Source organism: Cheilinus undulatus, linkage group 20, assembly GCF_018320785.1.
Source record: "Cheilinus undulatus linkage group 20, ASM1832078v1, whole genome shotgun sequence".
Taxonomy (NCBI): Eukaryota; Metazoa; Chordata; class Actinopteri; order Labriformes; family Labridae; genus Cheilinus; species Cheilinus undulatus.
Window position 1 is genome coordinate 14,534,226 of NC_054884.1, and position 24,251 is coordinate 14,558,476.

A 24,251-nucleotide genomic window follows, 5' to 3' on the forward strand; every position below is an offset into this window, starting at 1 on the left:
GCCGTTCACAATTTAACTCATCAAACATTGTTTTTTTTTATCCAGAGTTTTAAATATATTGGATTCAAAGTTTCAGTATCCGTCATATTCACACGATCATCAGCGATACTCACCGTAAGTGCGCACCAATGCAGCGAAGTAGGTCAGCATTATACATAGTTTGAAATAATACTTCTCCATGTCAGCTGACATTTTCTTACGTTGTCCTGCCTTTCAAGTATGTAGGACGGCCGAGGTTCCTGTCATATCTGCGACCGGCACGCGCGAGTAGATATGGTCCTGGTTTATAATCCCTTAATTCCTCTCATGGTTCGATCTTCTATAAAGGGCATCAGATGAAGAAATTTCACTCGGATAGGAGGAAAAGTATTCACCCCAGATGGGACTCGAACCCACAATCCCTGGCTTAGGAGGCCAGTGCCTTATCCATTAGGCCACTGGGGCTAGTTGTACAACCACCTGGCTACTGAGTATTTATCCATTTCTCTGGGACGTTCAATGACTTTTATGAGTTGGTATTTTTTTGGTTAATAACTTCCGTTTATAATTTTGTGTGTCAGATAATTGCAACCATTCAACATAAACAATAACTACATCCCATATTACAAAGCTTCGGTCGGTGACGCGTCTCCATGGTGAGGATTGTAAGATTAACGGGTGCATCCATTATCCCCGCAAAAAAGGGGTGTTTATGCCTTCGCAAATCAAACTTGACAACTAAAATGACTACAAAACGAACTGCAGAGCTTTTATGTTCTAATTTATTGCACAAAATCTTCCAAACTTACGTTTTCAAACAAATACAAAACAGCGTTGATATTTTAGGTTTTATCTTTTTTTAACGGCAGTGTCTTGTTTGAACACAAGGAACCCTCACACATGCGCAGTAGAAAATAAACATGCCTTACCTTGGAGAAAGAGAAGTTCTGCAACCCCCCAGAGAATTTAAGTAATTAGCCTGTATGGAGGTAAATATATGAGCTGCATATTTTCAGTGACTCAACCACTACTAACCAGTCTGTGAGGCAGCCAAGAGTTTTCGTTTAAATGTAAGGTATGAGTAGTACTAATAGTTAGCAAGTGGTAGCAACTTAGCACTAGCGTGATAACGTACCGTTAGCAACGATAAACACACTGTGGTTGCATGATGCTGTTGTTAACAAAGCACCGATGTCGCTTTAACAGGACTTGAGAAGATCTCTCAGGATGCCGCTCTTTGGAAACTCATTTAGTCCGAAGAAGACTCCACCACGTAAATCTGCCTCTTTGTCCAGCCTGCATACAGTGAGTTAAGAAACGCAAATGTCAATTGTGAAGGAATATTTTGGAAATTTGTCGATTTCTTGTTAAGTATGAACTGATTGATCAAGTACAAGCACCTAGAGAATAAAACTGTTAACATGTTTTGAGACAACAAAGATGTTTGATCTCTTTCAGTTGGATCGTTCAATCAGGGAAGTAGAGCTGGGTCTTGAATATGGCCAACCTGCAATGAACATTGGAGGTCAGAGCTGGAAATTTGAAGATGGACAGTGGATGACAGGTAACAGCTTAACTTATGATGAGTAAATTCACCTGCTGCGACTGCTTCTAACGTAAAAGCGCGGAAAACCATGAACATATAGTGTGTTCGGCGTATTATTATCAGGTCGATCACTACCGTTATCTGTTTCCTTTTTGTTTTTGTGTCACCAGAATCAGGAGGGAATACTTCCAGTAGGGAATTGCAGCGACTTAAGAAAAGAAACGTACAGCTGGAGGAAGAGAACAACCTTCTGAAATCAAAGATTGAAATTCTCTTGGACATGGTAAGATTGATGAACGATTATTCAAATCCTTTTAATGCTCTTATACCCACAGATAAGATGAGCCAGGGTGTATGCAGGGTCTTAAAAAGTATTAAAAGTTGATAAATTAATTTAGCAAAACAAATTAGGCTTTTATGAAGTATTAAAAGGTTTTCAATGCAACACCACAAGGTCTGAAAATTTGTAACTGTTGTCATTTTTTATATTTGTCGAAAGAGGTTGAGGAAGTGGTTTGGGGAGAAAGTGTTAGGGCTGAGGCTCTGGTCAATTCTTAGCAATATTTACATGATTTTGCAAACAAAAAACCTTTTTTCCAAAGTGTAATACTACCACAGAGCAATGTACAGTGCAATACATAGTGCAAAACTACTTTTAGGCCTCTTAAGTAAAAAATAAGAACTTTCCATTTAGCTACCTTATGGTGTCAGTTTTTTTTCACAGTCTAATCTCAAAAATTTCCAAGAAAGTATAAATAAAATACTACAATAGGAAATACTACATGCGCTTTCTTTTCTGTGTTACCACAGTGTTGTTTTACTGTTGGCAACATATACCTTACTGTGTTGTTAATGTAATTGGTTGGAGAAAAATATAATGGAGTCTTAAAATTTAAGAAGAGGATCTTGAAAAAGATCTTGAAAAATATAAAATTCAATGTCAGATTGTCTGTATATATGTTTTTTTTTCACTTAGAGGGAACACTAGAAAGTACCTTGTCCAATTTTGTCCACTTAGAGGGTTCTCTATTTTGTTGATGTACCCAAAAGGTATCCAAGAGGGCACTTGTGCGACATTTTTCCCCAAACACTAGGGACAGTTGCACCTCTTTCCCTCTGAATCTACCAGTGAACCTCTACTTGCACTAAAAAACAAGAGATTAATATTCTCACTGTCTGACTTGACAAGGGTTTTTATAACATTGGTCAAAACAAAAGTCTCCTAATTCTTGGCTCTCTTATAAAATTAAGCTTTTAAATAACCGATATTTAATCTTTACCTTGTAGTTAACAGAGACAACTGTAGAGTGCTGCCAGATGGAGAAGGAAGTGGAAGGCATAAAGACTCAACATCGAAGGAAGAAATGACAGATGTGCCCTGATGTTGTTGTCACATCATGTTTGTAGTCTGTTAATGAAAATTTTTACTTGCCTCTCCTTTTGTTCTATTTTTTGGAATAACTGATAGAATACATGTTCATTGTTTTTGGATGTCCATGCCTTTCTTGTGTTTATTGAAAATAAGTAGGATTTTGAGACATGCAACTTAATTGTGAGTATTTTTGCTCATAACACTGAATATTTTATACCTTTTACATCTGTTAATCAAATTTAACATTTCTTGTATTTCCTTTTTATTAAATTAAAAGATGTTTTCCATCAGAAAGCTGTTTTTGTCTTTCACTTTCAGGTTTTAGGATATTACTCTTAGAACTTGACAGACTAATACTTGAGTCGCAGATGCCAACCACTGAGAAACGAAAAATCTTAATCATAGAAAAACATCTTTTCGGCGTATATGGACAGAAGTATAGTCTGTTTTGCTCGAATACTTAATATTCTATTTGCAAATATGGCAGTGGATGGAAAAGAAGATGACAGAAAGTTTGTAATTTTTAAGGCAGACTCAAAATCTTTTGCCTTGCAAGGCAAAAGGCAAGTTTATAGTTATTATGATACTAGACTAGACGTTTCGGACTTAATTTTTCCTTTCGTTTGTATGATTTAGCATTGTTCTCTATTTAAACAATACACTAATTTAATGGTCAAATTTGTGGTCCTTTACAAAGTTAGAAATGTATCTGTCTCAGTGTTTAATCTTCCAAAACAGCAGACTTGTTAGATATATTAATGCGACTGAAGAAGTATAATCTGCATCAAAATCAGTTCAGAGTTGCTGAGAATGAAAGGTTCAGTCCGTTCAGTCCCACAGCCTATGCTGGTTAAGTCCTTTACTATAATGTACTCTCACAAGCTAATTGGTTGATACATGTGTCATTCAAATTCCCACTGCAGTCATTGGTTGAATTCTCCTTACTGCGCAGGCGCACCCTGTCTGACTCAATGCAGCGTTTCGATGATTGTATTGCTGACAGCGGGAGAGACGAAGTTGTTTCTCGCCTTTCTTCTGACTCTTGAAACTGCCCATACAGTCGTCAAGTTAGCTTATCATAAAATTGTCGACTTTGTCACTACAGATCTTATCTGTAACAATGCCTCGAGGTGGTAAGTTGAATCCTGAATGTTCATTTTACATGCTGTTTTTAGCTGGCTAGTCCTTGCTAGCCAGTCGTTAGCTAAAGTAGTGTGAAGTCCCGTTGAACTCTCACATGCTTAGCTTTTAGCATGCTAACCGGTTAGCCAGTGGTATTTGCCAACAAGGGGAAGCCGCCAACTGCGAATTTGCTGGTGGTGTTTCTTTGAAATGTTGACATGAAAACACCCTTTATGTTGTTGTTGGTAATAGTATCTATTTAAAACACTTTCAGTAGTCAGGCTTTCTGTGCTAAACCGCTAGTACCATGTGCACATTAAACCACCTCTATTCATGTGTATTGTTCTCTCCCCAGTGTGGGATGAATGGAGACTGTCGGTATGACTAGTTACTTAATGCGTGTTGTGTCTAAGTATGTATATCTTTACGTATTTGACTCCTTTACCAATCCAGCCCCTGTCTTGCACTTACTAGCTTTGGTGGAGGGAGCTAGGCAACAATAAACAGCATGTGCCATCTCCTACCACATACAGTCTCTGTCGTTTGATCAACATTGATGCAGAACTATATGACAGACTTCAAAAACAAGTTTTTACAACCATTTATAATTAACACTTCGAATCACTGTTTCAGGAAAAAGGGGCCACAAGGGCAGAGGGAAGCAATTCAGCAACCCTGAGGAGATTGATCGACAGATGAAGGCACAGAAAGAGTTGGTGAGTGACAGAGCTTTTGAGCTCTTTTAAATGTTGATTTCTCATCAGAAGAGGTCTGGTTTAAGTTAATGTGTATGTTTACAGGAAGAAAATGCTGCTGCAGAGAAAGGAAGCTCTTCAGAGTCTGGGGATGAGAGCAGCAGTGATGATGAATCTGAGGTGAGTGAGGGCAGTCGAGGACATGGTAATGAGACAACTTAATAAAATTTTGATTATTTTGCGAATCATGTATTAAAAAACGTTAATACATGATGCATATAATGTGTTTTTGAGGGATAAAAGCATGGGGATCACCAGCCTCATATATGCTTTAAGCCCTGTTTCCACTACATAATCTGTCTGTTACAACTACATGATACCACATTTTGAATTTCATCAGGATACTAGCTAAGTCAAACCACACTGATACCTGTTTCAGTACCACTGCAACAATAAAATGATCTCCATAATACCACAACGTGTGAACTTTTGCAACGTTTCAGCCTTCATGGAAGAAAAGTTCACCAGACACTAAATGCACACTGACGTCTTTACAGTACTTGAGGTTTTCTTGAAAATAAAATTTAGGACCCACCTAAAATCAAATATTTCATCTGAATTATTAAACCAGAAGAATTGTCTGCAGTGATTCTGTTCTCTGTTTTTTTTCACCTTTTTTCCCCATATTTAGATCATTTATGGGTGTCATTGTGCAGGGCTTTGAGGCTGTCATCAGTCTGCAGATCAAGACCAGGAGAGATCATTGTCTCTTTCATGTACTTACTATCTTATGCCTGTGCATCTTTGAACAATACTCAAGTGACTTTTTAAAAGGTAATTTTTTTAAGGGGATGGTGGGGGTGCAGCAGACAGATACATGTAGGCATCTTATGCATTAACTAGAAAAGCACTCGGAGAGCGCAGACCTCCGCCATTAGCCCTATCTCCCGATAGTGAAGAATCCTTTAAAAATTTTCTGGATCTAGACGGTGATCTGGATCACTCCCAAAATCAGTTTTTCCTTATGCCATTTCTGACATTTCCTGAAAATGTTATCAAAATCCGTCCACAACTTCATGAGTTATGTTGCAAACAAACAAACTAACAAACTCTCCCAATCACATTACCTCTTTGGCGGAGGTAATTACATAAAATGCTGAATCTTCCTTCATGCCTGCATGGAGATTTTGCAGTGTTTCTAAACTCTGAGTGTAACCGCTGTGAAACAATAAGGAAATAACATCTCTCCTCACACTTTCACTCTGTTTTAGCATCAGGAGACCGGCACTTGGTCTAATTTAATCGACCCTCCCTATTCCCTCTCTTTCCCTCTCTCTTTTGATCTCTCTCCACTTGCTGCATCTTTGGGCTAAAATAGAATTGTATATCTGTTACTTCTTCAAACCTTTCTTACTTTGCATTCTACTGGACATAAACATTAACAGATATTGTGTTGGTTAAAGCATGTGGTATTGAAAAAGTATCAAAAATTCTGAAACCTTAGCTGTAATAGTCACTGTGGGCTCACAGTGGCAGAGCTATAAAGTTGTCTGACCTGACTCACTAACAAACATGACAGACTACATGGTTGTGCCTGATGAATCATCCCTACATGATGACACTGGAAGAGGCTAAGCTAAATGACACCCAGAAAGAAGGCTACAAACAGACTTACTTTTTTTTTTTTTTTTTTTTTTTTTTAATCTCTACTGCATTTTACAAACCAGCTGTTACTCACTGGGTTGCTGAAGTGCGTCTTCTGTATCTTGACAGCATAAAACACTCATATTGATGCCCTCTCAGTTCTTTGTTTGATTTAAGATGTACTGATGTAAATACTGCCATACCTTAGAACTCTACTCACTCATCCCTGCTTGTGTTTTTACAGATTGCATGCACAGTGGAGAAATATTATGGATTTTGAATTTTTGTTTTGTGTTAGTCTCCTCGACGAAAACTACACTTATTATTACCAAAGATCTGTTTTTACCTAGTCTTAAGCCAGGCATTCACTGTGATGTGACTTTAAGCTGACTCTACAGCAGTTGTGGCTGAGAGTCAGCTCACACTGGATTGCTTACAACGCACAGCAATCGCGCATGATTTATGTGCTCAAACTATACAGTTCGATGGTCATGCAATGACCTGTGACAAAAGTCTGTGGAGTTTCCTTTGAAATATTTTCATACACTGAGACTGAAATCGTATACAGTCATATTCTCCCTCTTTCTCTCTCACACAAACGGCATTGCCGTCCGTGTCAGCTGGAGGTCCGCGGGTAGGAATATTTCCTGCTCCTTTATTATAGCAGGGTTGTGGGGCATGAGAAAGTCATTCCTGCTGTTGTCATGATGATTTAGATGCCATCTGACTGTTTTACAAAGGAAAAAACACCCCAATGTGTAGAATTCTGCTTGTGGTTTTGCTCTTACTGAGAGTTGTATGGGGTTGTCCGACCAAAATATCAAACATGTCAGAAATCCATCAGACCAGTCGGGAGCAGCTGTCAGGCTACAGCCGGGTCATGGTCGACCGTCACATCCCACTGTACACAGCATGACAAAAGGCGCACAGTCCGAACTGGTAATGGACGCACCTTTCAAGTGAGTCATATGACTCAAAATTTGTTGCTGAATCAGATGAAATTCGCACAGTTTACGCCAGGCTCGAGTCTTGACTTCCTCATTGACAAAGGTAGTCAACCAATATTTTAGTCATTGTTTTTGTCAACAAAATTAACACTGAGATCAACAGGATGTGGCCTTGGTTGTTGACCATGATAATTCATGGGAATAAAGGATGGATTTTCAGGACTGGCAGGTCTCAAAACCCTGTGTTTGTTGGATCAGGCTATAGTTGTGCTTAGAATGTGTTGACTGACCTTGACATTGAGCTCTTGGTTTCTTGTCTCCCTGGTGTTAAAAACGTGTTTCCTTTTTCACACAGTCCAGGAAGAGGAGTGGAGTGGAGGGGCTTATAGAGATTGAGAACCCCAACCGTGTGTCTCAGAAGAGCAAGAAGGTGACTGAACTAGATGTCACTGCTCCCAGGGAACTGTCTCGCAGAGAGAGGTATGCTCAACCTGCTTATGTTCAATGTCTGTATACATCAGCTTTTAAGCATGTTTTAAAGAAACACTTAATGTTATGTGTATTTATTCCGGTCTTCTCTGTCAGAGAGGAGATAGAGAAGCAGAAATCAAAGGAACGCTACATGAAGCTACATCTGGAGGGGAAGACAGAGCAGGCCAGGGCTGACCTGGCAAGACTGGCTATCATCAAGAAACAGAGGGAGGAGGCTGCCAAGAAGAGAGATGAACTCAGGAAAGGTGAGTGGTCAAAACAACAGAAACATGAAAACCTGGAAGAAATCACTTCCATAATTTCTGACAAAGGTTGTCAAAACTTTTGATACTTTACCTGTTTGATAAAATATCCAACATCGAACGGTTGATGGAATTGTAAAGTATCATAGCTTTCAAAAAAGTCACAGGTTTTCAGACATGTTTTTAAACGAAGCTCACTCAAGAGACAGAACAGTGGTTGTTTATTCAGATTCACAAGTTGGCTAGGAAATATATAATGCATAAATACATATTTAAGTCATTTTGGGTTCTCATAAAGTCAACTTTTCTGACTCTTAAAAACAGACAGAGCAAAGTTGGTACATGCCAAAGTATTTTTGCAAGTTACACAACTTGCAGGAGATTACTTGCTATTTTTGTGTATGAAATAACGATGGATGAGTCACTATAGGGAACAGGAGCTTCTGTTTTTGTTATATTGTTATTGTGATTTATTGTTTTTGCTTGTAATTTTAACGGTTTCAAAATCTGGTTTTGTAACAGCCCTCATGATGTTTAAATGATAAACTTCAATTAAGTTTCATTATTATACTAGGCCTGAGAGTTTTTGTAGTTCAGCCCCCACATGTTAGAACAGACACCACATCAGGTTTGCTCTTGTGGTGAAGCTTTAATGCAGAAAAGCTGCTGATTGTGACAAAATGATTCAGTAATCTCAGCAAAGCTTGATGATTTGTTGTAGGTTTTGTCTGTACATGTACCACATTGTGACATGCCAGATCAAACATTTCCAGTAGCCTTTAAGGGACATTCCCACGTTTCTTTTTTTTCTGTCAACACTTAAATAGTGATTTAGAGTCGTCGTATGGAAATGTTTACAGTTTAAAAAACCAAACCATCCAGTCTCATTGATGTTGTTTCTCATATTCAGAAAAAGAAGCTGAAGAAGCCAAAGCAAAGCGCTAGTCCTCCACCTTCAAGCTTCAACATGCACTTCAGTCTCAGAGGGAAGGAGAGTGGGAGATCTGGAGGAGGAGGAGAACGGGTAGGGGACCAATTCGAGCGGCGTCAGATCAGGGATGCTCCTGAACTCCTGTCTCTCGTTTCAAATCAGAGGGGCGTGGGATTTCCCTGACCGTGTGGTCAGGACAAGGGGCAACGGGTGGAGTAAAAACAAGATGAAGAGGAATGCAACATTTGGGATGCCTCTAGTTTTCTTTCAGAGTCCAAAATCAATCTCAGGTTTTCCAAGTGCTTCACTCTCTCTTTATTCTTCCCCACCGTCTATGGTTTTAATTCTAAAGCTGCTGAAGTTTTTTCCATTCCTTTTGATTCATAAATCTTTACCTATTACAAGTTAAGTAAATGACTCGACAGGTGTTACAGTGAGTGTGCATGAGGAATTTTTTGGTGCTTTACTCCTTCTCATCTCAGTTGCTTTGTACAAAGCCAAATCAAAAAGAGATGGGGGGAAAAAGAACCATATTTAGAGGAAAAACTGATATATAGGAATCATACAGTGTAGTTTAGCTTTTGTGAATATATTGCACAAAATATTCATAACTTTTCTAAAATATTCCTAATTCCAAATATGTCAAGAATTCCACTTTTCCGCTGTCTTATTTTTTCAATTTCAGGTTTTCCCTTGTCTGGACCCTTTTTATTATTTACAGCTGTAAGAATTAGGTGCCTCTCACCACTGCACACGTCGATAATTGGATATATCTTTTGGTTTTTCATTTATTTTTTCTGCAAATGTACACTGCTCACATGAATTATGTTATTGCTGACAGTTAATAAGTGTTTTGTGGTCATTTACTCAGAGCACTTAACTACTTGAAATACCTAAAATAAATAAGCATTTTTTTAAGTTGTTGAACATCAGTGCTGGAAAGTGATAACTGCGGCCTTGCCCTGTTTCTGATGGGATCCTCTGAGGTTCTTAAGGAGGGATTGTGTCTTTTGTTGCCTTTCCAGAGTTTACACAGGACCAGTTCACTGTCTTTCTCCTGTAATAAAAGTGCTACAAAGAACCTGCACCGAGTTAGTTTATTTAGTACAATTAGAATGTAATCCAGTCCCAAACCAGCACCGCTGTTAACAGTCTTTAAAATGATCACAGTAAAGTCAATGTAACATTTTCACAGTGGGAGGATTTATAGCAGAAATGTTCAGGATAATCTGTTAACTCAGGATGTGGGGCTTGAAAAGGCATGATCAGGAAACGGTGTTCCCTATAAAAGATAAAATCAGCTGAAAGAACAAACTGTTGAAACCACAAGATTTATAAATGTAGCTGCAGTTAAAAAATAAGATTTAACAAAATTTCCATCATGTAATTTAATTAATTTTAGAAAATAAATCCATTTAAAGATGAATGATTGTGGTGTTTTGTTTTTATATTTTGCCTACTTGTCGTTTCAGTTCTATTTTCTATTCTGTTTTTGCCGTTTCCACCACTAGACTGCAGCAGTGTACATCTCATAGACTGCCAACATTTTCAGAGGACAGTTCAGCAGTGAAACTGGAATCATGTTTGAGAGTTTATTCCACAATCCAATGCTGTTAATGATACTGAAGAACACTAAGATTGATTAACATACTCAAATCTTGGGTTTAAGAGAGGTCAAGTTTTTCCAAGTTGTTTCAGCGAAACTAAAACCCAATTTCCAAAAAAAGTAGGGCACTATGTGATTTGCTTTACAAATCAAATTTTTAAAAACTAGTTTTCATCGCTTCACACAGACAAAAATGCTAACTAATTAGGTTAATCTTTATATTTAATACTGTAATAACCTCTTAGGAGGAAATTCCGTTTTTACACTGTTGTTGAACATGCTTTACTCACATTGAAATGCAGGAACATATACAAACAGGATTGTATGGACATTGGCTAATGTATGTATTCATTTATTCACACATTGAAAAACAAGGTACATTGACAATGCATAAATGGGTGTGAGGGTTTAGTGCAAGTCCACAAGTGACGTATATATAAAAACCACACCCAACTGACATAAAGGATAATATCAAAACCACTGAAGCTTACTATACAGAGGGGGCTCAATTATTAGCCCCCTTTATGAAAATATCACTTGTTCAAAGTATTTCCTAAGCGCTGTAAAACAGAGCAAGGATTTAACAACTTTTCCAAACATCCTATTTTTTGTTGTGGATGCTTATTTTACCTGCTAACAGACACAAAAACTATTTCACAAAAACTACCAGGGTCAAATTATTAGCCTCCTTTAGAACTTACCTTATTTTTGGGCACAAACCACTGTTGTGCAATTTTTAAACTTTAAAGCTCAAAGCCTGTCAAATCAAAACCGAGAGTAATCTTGTAATTTACATACATTATAAAAACTTCAGTAATGGTTTGAGCTGTCACTGGAGAAAGCATCACAGCAAAAATGAAAGAAATTAGTTTCGATTTGAGAAACAGAATTGATGCTCTCAAAGCAGAAGGAGGAAAGTTATCACAGCGTTTCCAAGTGTCAAGAACTTGAGTGAGAAGTATCAAGAAATTCAATGAGAGCTACACAGCACAGAACAAGCCTGGGAGGGAGGAAGAGAAAGATTTCAAAGATCCTGGAAAGAAAACTGAAGAAAATGCATTCAATCTCCACTAGAAGAAAGAAGTCATGTGGGAGACTCCATGTCAAGTGGAAGAAAGTTCTTTGGTCTAATGAGACCAAAATGATGTAAGCATCTGTTTGATGGACACCAAACATTGCACATTACCACAAACACACCATGGTGGCAACATCATGCTGTGGGGATGCTTCTTGGCAGCCGGCCCTGTAAGGCTTGTGGAGGAAGAGGGTAAAATAAATGTGGTGAAATAAAGGAAAATCCTGGAGGACAATCTTATTCAGTCTACAAAAGAACTACGGCTTTGGAGGAGATTTATTTTCCAGCATGACACCATTACTTTGAAGAAATCTGATTTTCCTTTGACACTGAAGAGGGTTTTTGGAAAAACAAATTGGGGTTAAAGCCAACTTGTATTGACAATGATTGAGTCATTAAATCAATAAAGGATAAAACATACAAAAGGGGTGAATACTTTCTAAAGGCACTGCATATAAATGCACCACTATGTTCAACCTTTAAAGGTGAAGCATCAAGTTTGTAGAGTTTTAATCAGAAACATGCACAGGTGCATCTCAATAAATCAGAATATCATCAGAAAGTTGATTTATTTCTTTAATTCAATTCAAAAAGTGAAGCTCACATCTACATATTCATTACACACACTCAGATACACACAGGTAAAACACTCACACATCACTTTATATTTAATCAGCCAATCACATGCCAGCACGCAATTTATGTTGGCATGGTCATGGCAAATACTGAGCATCAGAGTGAGGAAGAAAGGACTTTAGCGTGCCGTTGTCTGGTCCGGCAGGCTTTATTGTTTACACCAAATTTTGACCCTGTTAAAGCCAATTCAAGACTCATCAGACAAGACAAAGCTTCCAGTCTTCTCATGTTCTATTTTAGTGACGTGTGAATTTAAGGCTCGGTTTCCTGTTCTTGGCTGTCAGGAGTGGCACCCAGTGTGGTCTTCTGCTGCTGCAGCTGATCTGCTTTTAGGTTTGACATGTTCGATATACATTTGGGGCCAAAAAGGTCGACTTTTAAAATTAAAATCGGGCTGTTCAAGAGCAAAGGAATCAGTTGATGTTCACAGGTGTAAAAACTATCGTAGGAAATTAGAGGCCTAAGAACAGCAACGTTGCATTATTTTCCCATTTAAACTAGCTTTCAAAATTGCTACAACCAGCATTGATAGTTTCCTCTTTTGGTCTTTTCACATCCTTTTAACTGTCAGAAGTTACAGAAGTACAAACTGATCACAAAATGATGAGAGATGAACACCACATATTTACAAAGAGAACCAGGGGGCAACAATGCTCAAATAATGGTAGTAAGAGCTATATATCTGCTGAACCAAAGACAATTAACCAAACAGCTATAATACAATTGGGAAATTCAATTAAAAACAAATACTCTTCCATTCTAACTCCTAACCTCTAAAAACACCATCACTAAATCATTACACTCTGAATACAGGTAGTGTGGTTGTAATGAGTTAACTTTTAAATCATAGTGTGACAGTTAAACCTCACAAAATCTCTCTTCCCCCTCGCGACTGACACCATGAGCAACTTCCTCATTCACGGTTTTTGACAGTTGTTCCTTCAGAGCGCACTCCTGAAACGAGAGCAAACTGATGGCCGCACAAAAACACAGAAAAAGCATCAACCAGCCGATGAAGTGAGACAGCTGTGACTGCGTGTGTGGCGGTTTCTGGGTCTGGATCTTTCCTGAGGCTGAGCAAGTCCGAGGAGTACAGGTAGACACGACTCCACAGCCAACATGCTCCGGCAGTCTCTGAACATCCTGAGGCAGTTCGGCACTGCAGCAAAGTAAGCACTTTGTACTCTGCTTTTGTAGAATAAGTTAAGACTCAAACATGTAAACTAAAGTCAAGGTACTCAAAGACCTCATGTAAAGTCTCATGTGTCACGTTTCAGTGAAGGGCTTTTCAGTTTGGCGGTTAACATTTTGTAATTATGATTTAGTTGATTTGAAAGATCAAGGCTGTAATCATTAAAATTAGTTTGAATTTATTGAAATCAATTTTGAAAGAACTGACATCACAACCTTCAACTTGTCAATGAAAAGTTTTAATTTATGGCAAAAATAAAACACAAATTTAGTCCTGCCAGCACACGTTAAAACATTGCTGCTGTATGCTTTCTGTTCTGGTGTGTCCATTTGCTTGTTGTGGCTAAAGGCAATCATTACACTTTGTTAGATTATTTACCCTTTCCCATAATTGTTAGCTAGAGTCACTTTGATTAACAGAATGAGGCCTTCATTTGAGAGGTGGTTTCCTTGTTATAAAAGAGGCAAGGCTGTACTAAATAACAAGCCATTTGGGAGCCAAAAACCAGATCGTTACTCGGCTGAGCCAATTGATCAGGATCTCTCAGGGGCAATCACGCAATGTGATCCGTATCAGCAGGGTTGAGCCCCAGCGTCAGTTTGCTTGACTGGTGTTAGTGCACTCAGGCACGGTACACTTCCTTGGCACTTGCACTGATGGAAAAGGTGTTCCTCTCACCAATCATTTTAAACAACGGAGGCATGTTAGTGAGTCATATCTGTCCAAAACCACTCAATATAAGCCTCTAAGTGAGTTAGCTTATTCTGCCATATTCTCTATGTATACCTCTATTGTGCTGACTCTGTGAGACTGCACATCTTGTAAGCCTTGGATCGGGGAAGACTAAAAAGTTTCACTGAAGGTTCCCAAGAGCACAGTGGCCTCCACGGTTCTCAAATGGAATTTGTTTGGCATGACCAGGACTCTTCCAAGAGCTGGTTGTCCGGCCAAACTGAGCAATCCGTGGAGAAGGGCCTCAGTAAGTAAGGTGACAAAGAACCTGGTGCGGAGCGCAGATGGTCGAGTGGTTTAAGGTGCTACCCGTGTATGCGGGCGGCCTGGGTTCAAATCCAGCCTGTGGCCTTTCACCGCATGTCTCCCCCCACTCTCTTCCCTGTTTCCAAGTCTATCCACTGTCCTTACTCTATCAAACAAAGGTATGAAAAGGCCCAACAACAAATCTTTAAAGGAAAAAAAAAGTTCCAGAAGGACAAACATCACTGCAGCCCTCCGTGAAACACATGAAAGCATGCATGGATTTCACATGTTTTGAAAACTCAAAGCAAACGTTCATGTGTTTCGCATTGAGGAGAGGCTGCTGAAAAACACCCCAGTGGTATGATGCTGCCACCACCATGGTTCACTGTTGGGATAGGCAGATGATGAGCGGTGCCTGGTTTCTTCTCGACATAACGTTTAGAATTGAGGCCAAACAGTTCAATCTTGTTTCATCAGACCAGAGAATTTTGTTTCTCACAACCTGAGAGTCGTTCAGGTGCTTTTTTTTGCAAACTCCAAGCAAGCTTTCAGAGCTGCAGTGATGGTTGTCCTGGAACTTTGTCCCATTTCCACACAGGATCTCTTTGGAGCTCAGTCAGAGTGACCATCAGATTCTTGGTCACCTCTCATTACCTTGGCCAAGGAGGTTATGTGATCGGCAGGGTTTGTTTGTTAGTTTGTTGGTTTGTTTGTTAGTTAGTTTGTTAGCAACATAACTCAAAAAGTTATGGATGGATTTTGATGAAATTTTCAGGAAATGTCAGAAATGGCATAAGGAAGAACTAGTTAGATTTTGGGAGTGATCTGGATCAATGTCTGGATCCAGGAATTTTTAAAAAAACGATTCTATACTATTGAGAGATAGGGCTAATGGCGGAGGTCTGTGCTCTCCGAGTGCTTTTCTAGTTTCAATAGTTTTTATTAAGGTCTGAATACTTTTTGTAAATGTGATATTTCAGTTTTTTATTTTTTTAAAAATTTGCAAACAAATGATTTTTTCTACTGTAACACGAGGCTGCAACATCACAAAACTGAAAAATTGAAGGGGTCTGAATACTTTCGGAATGCAGTTTAAGTAAGAGCAAGGAGCTGATGATCTTATTTCTTCTCTTAGGTCACATAGAGACAACAGTATTAGCTTGAGTCTGTTTTATTACCAGATAAACATTCTTCACTGGAGCTTTAAACTTCGGTCAAATGAGAGTCTAATTTCCCCCTTTAAAAGCAGAAACACTTCGCCTTAAATGTGGCAGACCCTTTGTGTATCTTACACCACCTGCTGTATGAAGTTTGTTAATTTTAGTACTTTGTTCTGCTTTAAGGAAATGTTAAATTCACTTTGGTTACCATGTTCTCGTTTTCTGGTTGCAAACAGTGTTGATAAGTGTGGTAAGCTGAAACACCACAGTTGTTGGTTCCTCTTGAAAAGTAAAGCATGCTGTTTGGGTTTTGAGGGAAACCTCGGATTTATCTATACGTGAAACCCATCGAGTTTCAGCACACTTCAGCGGGCACAGTTACTCATGCTGTGATATATTTGGGGAAAAAAGAAAAAGAAAAAGGTTTATCAGGTTTGTTTTCTATGTGATCTATTGTGATGCAGCCTCAATCTGTACGCTCTAACAGGCTGAAAGTAGCTGATCTGTGAAAGTTAGTATCAGTCCCTGCCTTGCAAATGAGTGGGTGACTAAATTATACATCTGCACCCTGTATGGTTTTCTTGGTGCAGACCTGCATGCAAAAGGCTTTAACCACTGTGTTCATGTTTGCCTATGCAGGCCTCTGACGCACTCTGGTTTAATAATAAACCTACACTGTGTGCATTTGCAGCAGAGCAATGTGGGCTTCAGCTGCTTCAGCAACACTTCACCCTGTTCTCGGTCTGTCCTCACTCTACTGTCTCAGATGAAAGAGATGTATCTCTAGGAGCATCAGCATATTTAAAATTGCATATATTGTTAAGTCTCAATGTTGCATTCACTACCACAGATCACAGAGAACTGGTTTACAAGTTGGAAAATGGGGTTAGATGAAAGAATTGATTATTCACTATACTGCCAAATGTATTCGCTCTGCTGCCTTGACTCACATATGAACTTAAGGGACTTCACATTCTTAATCCATAGGATTTAATGTGACGTCGGTCCATCCTTTGCAGCTATCACAGCTTCAACTCTTCTGGGAAGGCTTTCCACAAAGTTTAGGAGTGTGTTTATGGGAATTTTTGACCATTCTTCCAGAAGCGCATTTGTGAGGTCACACACTGATGTTGGACAAGAAGGCCTGGCTCTCAGTCTCCACTCTAATTCGTGTTAAAACAGGAAGGGGCCATCCCCAAACTGTCCCCACAAAGTTGGGAGCATGGAATTGTCCAAAATCTCTTGGTATACTGAAGCATTCAGAGTTCCTTTCACTGGAACTAAGACGCCAAGCCCAGATCCTGAAAAACAAGCCCACACCATAATCCCCCCTCCACCAAAATTTACACTTGGCACAGTGTAGTCAGACAAGTACCATTCTCCTGGCAACTGCCAAACCCGGGCTCGTCAGTCAGATTGCCAGATAAAGAAGCAATATTTGTCACTCCAGAGAAAGCGTCTCCACTGCTCCAGAGTCAAGTGGTGGCGTGCTTTACACCACTGCATCCGACACGTTGCATTGCACTCGGTGATGTTTGGCTTGGATGCAGCTGCTCAGCCATGAAAACCCATTCCATGAAGCTCTCTACGCACTGTTCTTGAGCTAATCTGAAGGCCACATGAAGTTTGGAGGTCTGTAGCGATTGACCGCAGAAAGTTAGTGACCTCTGCGCACTATGCGCCTCAGCATCCGCTGACCCTGCTCCTTCATTTTACGTGGCCTACCACTTCGTGGCTGAGTTGCTGTCATTCTCAATCGCTTCCACTTTGTTTTAATACCACTGACAGCTGACTGTGGAAAATTTAGGAGTGAGGAAATTTCACAACTGGACTTGTTGCACAGATGGCATCCTATCACAGTACCACGCTGGAATTCAGTGAGCTCCTGAGAGCGACCCAATCTTTCACAAATGTTTGTAGAAACAGTCTGCATGCCTAGATGCTTGATTTTATACACCTGTGGCCATGGAAGTGATTGGAACACCTGATTTCAATTATTTGGATGGGTGAGTGAATACTTTTGGCAAAACAGTAAATCTCCTGAGAATAGATATGAAAGCTTTAAACATGCAACAGTCACTGCCCATATCACACCACATATTCTGAACCTTGAAAGTGGACTTTAAAAAAATGCATCATGGGTGCTGGTTTAGTTCAGTTGGTAGAGGCTAGGAGGCTACAGTCCTCAACACACTGGTTGCAGGTTTGAATCTTGATTCTGGTGCTATTCGGCACATGCTTACCCCACTTCCTCTCCCCAAACAGTGCCCATAAAAGCATTTATCCCCTTGGATGTTTTACCCTTTTGATTTCATATATCATTCATGGTCAGTATAATTTGTCTTTTTGACAAAAACAACAATAACAACAACAACAACAAAAAACTCCTTAAAGTTTAATAAAAACAGATTTCCACAAAGTAATATAAATCAAATAAAAAATATGTGTAAGGTAAAATAAGTGATTGCATCAATACACACCCCCTTCAAGTCAGTGTTTAGTAGATGCACCTTTGGATGCAATCACAGCACTGAGTCTGTGAGGATAGGTCTCAATTAAGCTTGTGCATCTGGATGCTGCAATTTTACTCCACTCTTCCTCAAGCTCTGTCAGAAAGCACAGAGATCGGGCGTGAACAACTCTTTTCAAGACCAGCAACAAATTCTGTATTGGATAGAGGTCAGGGTTGGCTGCTTAGATGCATCCCCACAGCATGATGCTGCCACTGCTGTGCTTCATAATGCAGATGGTGTGTTTGTGATGATGTGCAGTGTTTGGTGTCCGCCAAACATAGAATCTTGTGTGAAGGCCAAAAAGCACCATTTTTGTCTCATCAGACCAAAGAACTTTCTTCCACTTGACCATGGAGTCTCCCACATGCCTTTTGGCTGCCACCAGATTTGATTTGAGTTTTCTCCACTAGTCTCTCACTAGTCTCCTTCTTTCAAGGTCACTCAGTTTGTAAGGATGGCCTGATCTAGGCAGATTTACACATGTGCCATATTCATTCCATGTTTTGATGATGGTTTAAATGAACTCGGGTGGATGTTCAGTTCCTTGGATTTATTTTCATATCCATCCTCTGACTTAAACTTTTCAATAACCTTTACTCTGAATTGCTTGGAGGGTTCATTTGTCTTCATGGTGTAATGGTAGCCAGGAATACTGATTAACTAGTGATTGGATCTTCCAGACACAGTTGTCTTCGTACTACAATCACTTGAGACACATTCACTGCACTCAGGTGATGTGAGACTGAGGCTGGACCTCTGGTGTAATAGGTCACTCACTTTGAAGGGGGTGAATATTTATGTACTCATTTATGTTATATTACATATTTTCATTTAATTGACATTACTTTGTAAAAATCCTGAAGTATAGTCTTGTCTTCCTAATAGAGAAAGGTTAGTCAGTCAACAGTTTTAGTCATCGTTTTAGTCTATGAAATTAAAGCAGTATAGAAGTTCATGACTGAACCCACGACCTCCCCGTTGCAAGACAACCATCTCTCCCTGCTAAACCCCAGTCACCTCTTGTCATGTGGAGCAAATTAACCAGTAGGTTTATTTGCTAAATAATATCAGCTTATCCCTTAAAGGCATGTTTACACCAAAATGAGAGAGAAAACCAATTCAGCAGCACCTAACCTGCCTCCAAGTGCACTGCGGTGAAGTCTCAGCTGCTTGTCATCATTCGGGAATGATGATGCCTCGCAGAGGTGCAACCACTGCACCGAACTTTGAAGACTTTGAAGTAGAAACAATGCAACTCTTGAACAGAACAATGCCTATTGAAGAGTAGTCATTTAACACTGACTCAAAACACCACGTCATCAGCTCAAAGGTAGCCCGGTTGTGGAAAAGCAAACCCCCTTACTGTGCTGGGCTGCCGAATCAAACCAGGAGCAGATGTACACTCATTGTAATGGAAAAGCCCCGATTGGTTCACCAGCAGAAAGGTGTCAAAAAAGGAGAGCACAATGGATTGCGAGCAACAAAAAAGGGTCAGCATCAATAAACATCTTGAGTCTCAGGATCTGACTAAAAATATTTCTGTGATTGTGGTCAGAGACAACAATTGATTTACACAACCACTCATCCGTAGGGGATACGACATCCTCTCACATGGTCTGATGTAATGTTGCTCTTCATGGAGTAATCTGTCTTTACAGCACAGAAATAAGAGTTGTAACGAGAGTCAAGGAAACAAAAAGGAACTGGAAATACTTTTGGGTATTTCTTCTCTACTGTGTTTTGAAACATCAGATGTTCACTGGAGGAAATAAAGAACAACACCTTAGAGGTGCAGAAGCTCATCTGCCCTCTTTACGAACCGGGCTGGGTTTCCTTTTTTCTGTGACAGAGTCTGTGACAAGTTTGAAGATGTTCTCGGGGTTGTAGTGGAGTTTGTTGTGTTTCACCTCTGTTTTTTCACTTCCCACCTATGTTGTTTTTTTTTTTAACGGCTGAGTGTTGCTCTGTGTTTCTGCAGCCTCCTCTCACACAGAGCATGTACAAAGGTGAACCGCAGCTGCAGCCCTTACACTTCAGGTTTTTGGCGTCATGCCACTTGTCAGTTGAGCCTAAAAATGTCTTTGATTGACATATAGAGTAGAAGAAGAAACGTAGACTTCATACAGTAGCTTAAATTTCATTATCTGATCGAGGAGTTTGAATACAGTAGTATGGATTTTAAACATAACAGACAGAACTCATTATATTTAGTATAGCTGATGTGGATTATTAATCAACTTTATTTAGGATTTGCAACTTTTGTCATCTTTATGCTACTTCCTTGTAAATCCCATTAGATAGGTGTTAAACGAATGAGGCAGGAAACCTCACTGAGTTTCAGTGAGTCATATTTAAGGGCGTTTTCACACTATGCACCCTTGTTTGTGCCTGGGAGAGATTGCTGACTCCTCCCCTCTCCTCTGCTTCTCACATTATTTATACCCTTTGTGTCTGATCACACTCGTGTGTGTACACAGTCCAATACAGCAGGTGGCAGTAGTTGGTCTGTAAACCTGCAAAGAAGAATCAAGAAGAAGACACAACATGGGAACCACTCTAGTCAAAATGCTCTGTGCAGACGGTGGAGTTAATCCTGCAGGCTATTATGCATCTCTTGATTTTTTTTTACACCAACAATGACCCTCTTTCTTCCTTCCTCCACATCAACCCTGTAAATCTGAGGACAAAATGGGCCCATGCTGCATATATATGATGGTTTGAGAAGAGACAGGAGACATTCAGAACTGCCTTTACAGATCTACTTGCTGATGTTCTCGGGCACAGCTGTGTTCATATCTCCCTCATAGCATCCCTGAGTCTACATGAATCATGCCCGAGACTACCTCTTCAAAGAGGAGTATAGTTCACCTGACACTTCACACTGCCAAATGGAACTAGAATTTGGACTCAAGTTTACACAGATCTGGGCAAGGCCACCCAAAAGGAGGGATAAAGGGGACAGACTTCTGGGGCAAAGCCAAATGGGGGACCCATAAAGGTCAGCAAAATCATGGTCCATTGTAAAAAGTTTATTGTTGATAACCATACCTTATACAAGGGACAAATGTAAGGAGGCCAGAAAATGAAGTAGAATTAGTGGAAAGTAGTGAAAAGCAGTTAGAAAGTGGCAAAAATGGGCAAAAACTGCTGAAAAGGGAAAAACTGGTGGAAAACAGTGGCGAAAAAAGCTTACAAAAGGCAAAAATGGGATACATAAATGCCAAAAAGGCTGGAAAGTGGTAAAAAGTGGCAAAAATAGAATACAAAAATTGCCCAAATGGGTAAAAAGTGGTTAAATGTAGTTAAAAAGTGGTGAAAGTGGGCAAAAATTGGTCTCAAAGGGGGAAGGAGGTAAAAAAAAAAAAGATGGCAAAAATGGTGAAAAGAAGTTAAAATTGGCCAAAAATGTGTCTATATCAAGGAAAGAGGTCAAAAATGGCAAAAATTGGAGAAATAAATGCAAAATTGGGTGGTATGTGGTGAAAAGCAGTTCAAAAGTGGTTAAAAACTGGAAACCTAAATGCAACAATGGATGGAAAGTGGTGAAAAGTAGCTAGAAAGTGGCATAAATGGGATGCATAAATGCAAAATGGGTGGTACATGGTGAAGAGCAGTTAAAAAGTGGCAAAAATAGGCAAAACTTGGCCTACATGGATGAAAGAGGCAAAAAATTGGTGTTAAATCAAGTGGCAAAAAGAGGTTAAAAGACAGAAAAAGGGATACAAAGATGCAAAAGGTTGGAAAGTGGGGAAAAGTGGTTAAAAAGTGTAAAAAAATGGTTAAAAGTAAGTTACAGTGGGTTAGAAGTGGCATAAATCTGTCATAGAGGGTAAACAAGTGACAAAAATGGCCAGTTAAGTAATAAAAAGTAGGTTAAATGGGAAAAGGCTGGCTAAAATCTAAAAAAATAATATATATATGGGTTTAAGAGGCAAACATAAACAAAAAATGGCAAAAATGAGTTAAAAGTGGCATAAATAGGTTGAAAAGGCAAATATAGCCCAGAAGTGGCAAAAATTGGATTAAAGTTGCAAAAACTTGCAAAAATTAGTTAGGTCTTTTACTCCCTGGTGATACACCCGGTGACTGCCAGAGATTTTCTGGCCTCATAATATTCGAGCCAAAATCTCAAGATATACCATATTTATATTCATACAAAACATCTCGCCCTAAGGCTCACCAGTGTGTCTCACCACACCATTTGTGCTCACTTGCCACATCCACCCTTTACTCCACTCTGAACATGGAGAAAAGGGTGGTAAAGCATTTTTTTCAATCAATAGAAATATTTATTCTGGATCCCATTTGTGTTCCATGAAAAGGTCTACAATTGCATGACAACAAACTTTGATTGTCTATAGGTGGAATCAGTCCATGTGAAGAGTAAATGAGACAGTTGCATTGGCTATGAACCAGCCAGCTTCACCCAGTGATGATTTTAGCATATCTAACTCCCTCTGACACTTATTTATTTTCTTCTCAAGTACCTGACGCAATCAAGGTCCAATCTAAAGAAAAAGGGTCATGGCTCTCATCAGCCTGGCACTGTTGGTTATTTATGTGTTTCACACCTTTCTGAGGTGTGAGACTGTCACACTTGGGTGTGAATAAAAAGTGTCAAATGCAGATATCAGAAGCATTAACGTGATGGGGACAATGCTTTCACAGTTACATACAATATCATTATCTGCATAAATCTGCTATCTGAAGAAGCCCCTAGAGTGTGACCTAAATCAGAACTCTGAGGTCCAACTCTGGTGGATCTTACCTCTGAGCAGCACATACTAATAACTTTCTATTATAGTAGTTTTAATAGGACACTGTATTCAAATGATTGTTTCAGTATCATTTTAAGAGAGGGCTGAATGACGCCAAGTTTTTTTTGAGTTTGTTAATCAAAACAACAATCCAAATCATATTTTAAAATAACTTTACAACCCCATTCCTAAAATGTTGGCACACAGTGTAAAAATGTAAATAAAAACAGAATGCAATGATTTTGAAATCTTATAAACCCTTTTTTATTCCCTATAGAAAAAAAAACAATATCCCAAATATTTGCAATTTCATTAAAATATAAGCTTATTTTGAATTTGATGTCAGCAACATATCTTATAAAAGAAGGGCCAGGGCAACAAAAAGCTGGAAAAGTTAAGTGGCACAAATAAAAACAGCTGGAGGAGCATTTTACAACCAATTAGGTTAAATGGGAACGGGCCAGTAACATGACTGAGTATAAAAAGAACATTTTAGAGAGGCAGAGTCTCTCAGAAGTAAAGATAGGCAGAGGTTCACCAATCTGCCAAAAACTGCATTCAAAACAGTCACTGCATGGGCTCTGGAACACTTTCAGAAGTCATTGTCTAACAAACACACAAGTGTCCACAGGTCGCACATCTGGAAAGGAACTATCACTACTGCAAAGTATATAGAGGTTAAAGAGCCGCATTCAGCAAGACATTGCTAAACCACACACCACATCTATCACAACAGCATGGCTTCACAGTAAAAGAGTCTGGGTACCTTTTCCTTGCTAAACAATGGTAAACATGACCCTGTCTGTACTTTTTAAGATGTGTTGCCACCGTTAATTTCAAAAAGATCTCAAATTTATCAGGAAAGAGTAAAATGTTGCAGTTTCTACATCTGACATGACGTCTATGTTCTGTTGGGGGATTCTACTGTCTGTGTTTAAAATATGAAGCATTAAGCCACATCCAGTTGTCATATTTAGCAAAAAGACTGGAAACAGGAGACGGCCACTGTGGAAATTGGAGTATTAAAAAAAAGTAACTGGTATTTTTGCACCTGGGTTTTAGTGACTGAAAGTTTTTAAAAATGATAAACAAGGTGTCAAACACTGAGGATGAGGTCTGCTGGATTTTGCTGCAGACTAGTGCAGGTAACATAAAATCATTCAGTGGATAAGACTCAAGACAAAAGGGCAGATAAGCAGAATTATAAAGTGATATGAACAGACAGATGTCTCTTATTTGGAACTGATTATTTTTGAGAATTCTCCTGCTTTTTGAAGGTCTTATTTGATTTTATACCTTCAAACTTACAACCTTTGATAACTACATTGAAGAACACAGGAGTGATCTTCCCACCAACTGGTAGT

At 39.2% G+C, this 24,251-nt stretch overlaps 3 protein-coding genes and 1 non-coding gene across 6 annotated transcripts in view; 3 read left to right on the forward strand and 1 right to left on the reverse strand.

Annotated features, from left to right (window-relative positions):
• Positions 1-371: 371 nt before the first annotated feature.
• Positions 372-444, reverse strand: trnar-ccu. The gene has a single exon. It is a non-coding gene; the product is annotated as a tRNA-Arg (tRNA).
• A 432-nt stretch (positions 445-876) lies between these two features.
• cby1 (chibby homolog 1 (Drosophila)) lies at positions 877-3,191 on the forward strand. Of its 3 annotated transcripts, none has more exons than XM_041816228.1 (5): positions 877-968; positions 1,186-1,284; positions 1,438-1,543; positions 1,696-1,808; positions 2,813-3,191. In XM_041816228.1, exons 1-5 carry the CDS (start codon positions 963-965, stop codon positions 2,891-2,893), a joined length of 405 nt encoding a protein of 134 aa, XP_041672162.1. In that variant the 5' UTR covers positions 877-962; the 3' UTR covers positions 2,894-3,191. The 3 variants fall into 3 exon arrangements, with proteins under 3 accessions (XP_041672162.1, XP_041672163.1, XP_041672164.1); XM_041816229.1 differs by having other exon boundaries at positions 917-1,049; XM_041816230.1 differs by having other exon boundaries at positions 950-1,054.
• Positions 3,192-3,876: 685 nt separating this feature from the next.
• On the forward strand, positions 3,877-10,389 carry pdap1a (pdgfa associated protein 1a). Its single transcript, XM_041814869.1, has 6 exons — positions 3,877-4,030; positions 4,653-4,735; positions 4,820-4,894; positions 7,661-7,785; positions 7,891-8,042; positions 8,950-10,389. Exons 1-6 carry the CDS (start codon positions 4,018-4,020, stop codon positions 8,982-8,984), a joined length of 483 nt encoding a protein of 160 aa, XP_041670803.1. The 5' UTR covers positions 3,877-4,017; the 3' UTR covers positions 8,985-10,389.
• Positions 10,390-13,204: 2,815 nt separating this feature from the next.
• Positions 13,205-24,251, forward strand: part of sh3bp1 (SH3-domain binding protein 1) — a 29,804-nt gene continuing 18,757 nt past the window's right edge. The window contains exon 1 of the mRNA XM_041815411.1: positions 13,205-13,456. Coding sequence (XP_041671345.1) covers positions 13,407-13,456 — 50 coding nt within the window. The 5' untranslated portion in view covers positions 13,205-13,406. The remainder of the gene's footprint in view (positions 13,457-24,251) is intronic.

Coding starts and splice junctions, on each gene's coding strand:
- cby1 (XM_041816228.1), top strand. Junction 1,285..1,437: donor CTTTGTCCAGCCTGCATACA/GTGAGTTAAGAA, acceptor GATCTCTTTCAG/TTGGATCGTTCAATCAGGGA. Junction 1,544..1,695: donor AGATGGACAGTGGATGACAG/GTAACAGCTTAA, acceptor TTGTGTCACCAG/AATCAGGAGGGAATACTTCC.
- pdap1a (XM_041814869.1), top strand. Junction 7,786..7,890: donor GAACTGTCTCGCAGAGAGAG/GTATGCTCAACC, acceptor CTTCTCTGTCAG/AGAGGAGATAGAGAAGCAGA. Junction 8,043..8,949: donor GAGAGATGAACTCAGGAAAG/GTGAGTGGTCAA, acceptor TCTCATATTCAG/AAAAAGAAGCTGAAGAAGCC.